The 3,449-nt window shown below is 58.7% G+C and overlaps 1 protein-coding gene across 1 annotated transcript; it reads left to right on the top strand.

The window, feature by feature from the left end:
• Positions 1-2,130: 2,130 nt before the first annotated feature.
• Positions 2,131-2,740, top strand: CSUI_007561 (uncharacterized protein; the record flags this gene model as incomplete). The annotated part of the gene is made up of 1 exon (XM_068067706.1): positions 2,131-2,740. A coding segment is annotated over one exon (297 nt), but the record flags the coding sequence as incomplete, so codon positions are not given.
• Positions 2,741-3,449: the final 709 nt, after the last annotated feature.

Genomic DNA, 3,449 nt, shown 5'->3' with positions numbered 1-3,449 from the left:
TGCTGGGGCAGCCACAGGAGCTGGGGGCACAGGTAGTGCTGGGACAGTCGCACGAGTCAGCAACCCCGGTCTGCTACTACTACTACTCCCTCCACCAACGATCACAGGCGTGCTCCCCAGTGCAGAGCTACGCCGACCTTGCTCCATTCGCTGCCACGCAGTTCCTCTGTATGGGATCCAGACAATTCCTGCAAATCAGCACACGATCCCAGTGAGGACAGCTGTGCTGCCGTCGGCTGGTGAATGCGGGCTCTCTGAGATACGCTGACTTCTAAAGAGCTTGAGTCGCTCTCTGGACTGGAATAGCTCGCTGCCACAAGGAACTAGGCTGGTATTCGGCACTGTAGCTCTCGGTCGTTTTTACCCGGGGGTGTTGACGGGGAGGGCAACGGCCCGGCAGGCCGTGGGATGACGAGCCGTGCTGCTGCAGAATAGGGAGGCGCGCCAGTCCTCCGACGACGCCCGTGGCAATCAGTTAGAACTGATAAATCCCCAGCCATTACGCTCCGCTGACGCGGCGCTTCTGGAGGTCCTGTCCTTCGTGGTCGGACAAGGGCCAAGGTCTCCTCGACTGAGGGAGCCGCTATAGAAACTCCCTGAGGTGGGGAGGGGACAGTCGGATCAAGAGGGGCTGGTCGCATAGAAAGATTCAACGGCTGCATAGCCTGGGAAACAGGCCCACGCTGCACCCGCGGAGCCGCAGCACCGGACGTTGACGGCGAAGGGCGGTCTAATGGCACGGAAGACGGCGCAGGGGGTGCACGTGGAGCAGGAAACTGTAGAGGCGCCCATAACGGCACTGGCGACGGTGGCGGGGACACCTGCAGCTCCGGTGAACCTCGCTCCTGGGTCAAGAGGAAACAAGCAAGACTGTCTACACATCAGAGGCGCGGAAAGAGCTGCACAATATACGGGCGTTACCAGAGCAAGACGATCTGTGTTACTTGTCTCTTCAGCCCACTGTGTGCAGAAGGTTACTGGGTTACTTCGAAGACGTAAAAACAGCTTATTCTGCCAGCTCACTGCATCAAAGCACAACTTGGATTGCCAACCCCCCGGTACAGCCTTATTTCTGCGCAGGAACAAAGTTGTGTGCTCGCAGGGGAACTGACTTGCCCACCGGACAGTCAACCGGTCTGTAGCACGCAGCAACAGCGAGGTAACACGGAGCACCGGTGAGCTACAAATGCCACCGGTCGCCTGCTTCACCGGAACCGTCCCGAGCGATATCGCCAGTACGCGAGAGTCCAAGAAGACAGCGCCAAGCCACCCTTCTATTTGGCTGCTGAGCAACATTTGTACACAAGGGAGAGTCGGCCACGGGAGTCGCATCGCAGTCCCCATGCACGGACCCTGGAAACTCTCCAACTACAAAACGTACGGCCCTGCTTCCGGCAACTGAGATAGCTGCATCGTCCTCGAGGCCACTCGAATTTTTTGTAGACAGTGTAGCGCCGCCGGGCTAACTATAGGCAGGTGATGACTCATCGGGAGGAGAAGACGGCGCTGGCACCCCACGGGTAATCCATTCCCGCCCCTCCACCCGCTTGCGCGGCCTCTCAGGTCCATTTCATGCAACCGGTCAGAAAGGGAAGCTGAAATTCAGATGTTGTATCGGCCAAGGAGGCTCCCGAAAGAACCTTGCGCCAAGTGGGCTTACCCATGGAGGGACTGGAGAACGTGCACGCCGGCGTCTGCGCCGACCCCGTCCGCCTCTGGCTGCCAACACATAGTGGAAACAGGCGCCATGATCACCTCTGCCACGCTCCGCCGTACGGAACATCGGGGACAACAACAGCCGTGCAAGAATGGCCATAGCCCAGACGAGTACCACCTGCCTGCAGTTCATCGGGGTCGGACGAGAAGGTGACCGTTCAGTGACGCGCCGCGGAAGTCAGCCTCCTACGTTCTATTGCCGTCATGCGGCCGCTGTCGTCATGCAAGTGGTGGCCTTGTGTGACTGGCGAACACAGTACGGTCATCGACACCGCTGCCCAGCCTCTCCGTTGCTGACGGGCGGCCGCGCGGACTCTCGCTGTCTGTACACAAATACTCTCCTCTGCCGTTCGGAGCATCAAGACGCAACTTGAGTCACCGCCAGCTGCCAGACCATCTGTAGCAGACGCGGGAGGAACGCTCCCGCACTACCTTGAGGTGGGTGCGTCACCCGCTTCATCAAGCAGCCACCGTAGCTTTGACGCAGAACGTATGACGATGGCGCGGAACCAGACATCAGATGACCGCATTCTCAAGCCTGACCGACAACAAAAGGAAACACGGACTCCGCTGACTGCACCGAAACGGGGAGCAGCCACAAAGACTTCCTGTTTTGAAGGCCGCCGGCCAGAGACCGTGCACCAACTTCTGTCATATCCAACCGCTCCGAGTTCGCTAGTCTGCTGTGCAAGACGGTGCTTCTCACTTTGACCGCAAAGAAACAGACCAAAAAAGATCTGAAGCAGGCATTCTCATGTTTTCGCCTGCGTCGCGAAGCGGCAGTGGGCTGCGGCCGACAAAACCACACTCTACCACGAATGGAGACGCTGCTGCTGAGGAAAGATGCAAGCTACATCAGAGCGGCTCTACACTACATCGCTTTCTGCTACCAGCAAAAACGGTGATCTGTCAGCACCTCCATAGGCAACGCAATACCAGCTCCCTTACCCAGGACGACAGTCTTTCAAAGACCCGAAGCGGCGCAATCAGACTTCCCACTCGCAGCCCCGGATGCAGAACAGGCAAATGGGAAACTGGCGACGAACTTCAAATGGAAGCACGGACTAACCACCTTCTTCAACTCCTAACTGCGAGAGAGCCGGAATCTACCGGCAGTATCTGACCCGAGTCACAAAGATGCTCCGCCTGACCGCCCAACCCGTCTCTTAAGAGCCCTCGGTCGCGAGCTGGAACTCAATCGAACAAGCACGGAGCGTCATGGCGCCCGGGTCTCGTCTCCAGGCGGTGGGCCACGGCGGCCGTGGTTGCGGATGCTACGAGAGTACCCGTGCGCCTGTACGTGGGTGCCCGGAGACTTCCACCTGTACATCAGTGTGAGTGTTTCGCGAAGGCCGTGCGTACGGGGGGCGCGGACATCATGAGCAACCCCGTACCACGGGGCCACAGAGACGCCTACTGGTCACATGAGTCGCCAGCCTCCCTGTAGATCTTCCAGAGGCACACACCAGTTCTGCGTGCGGCTGGGGAGGCCCAGCACCCGTGGAGACACGGCCGCTATTTGTAGATTGAAGGAAGTGGCTTTTTTGAAGAGTCGATGGTCTTCCTCGAATGCTCACCGTTAGGCGTCGCTGGTGTTGCCGCCCCAGACAGGACTACCAAGGTATAACGGAGCCTACATGTCCACACAGTAAGCGGTTCTGGCAGTTACCAGCACTCTCGACAGTTGCGACGGACAGAGCAGAAGTGGCCGTACAGGAGTGAGTACGCAAGCT

This window comes from Cystoisospora suis (genome assembly GCF_002600585.1).
Source record: "Cystoisospora suis strain Wien I chromosome Unknown contig_4025, whole genome shotgun sequence".
Lineage (NCBI taxonomy): Eukaryota > Apicomplexa > Conoidasida > Eucoccidiorida > Sarcocystidae > Cystoisospora > Cystoisospora suis.
The sequence above is the reverse complement of the archived record's forward strand: the minus strand, read 5'-3'. Positions and strand labels throughout refer to the sequence as shown.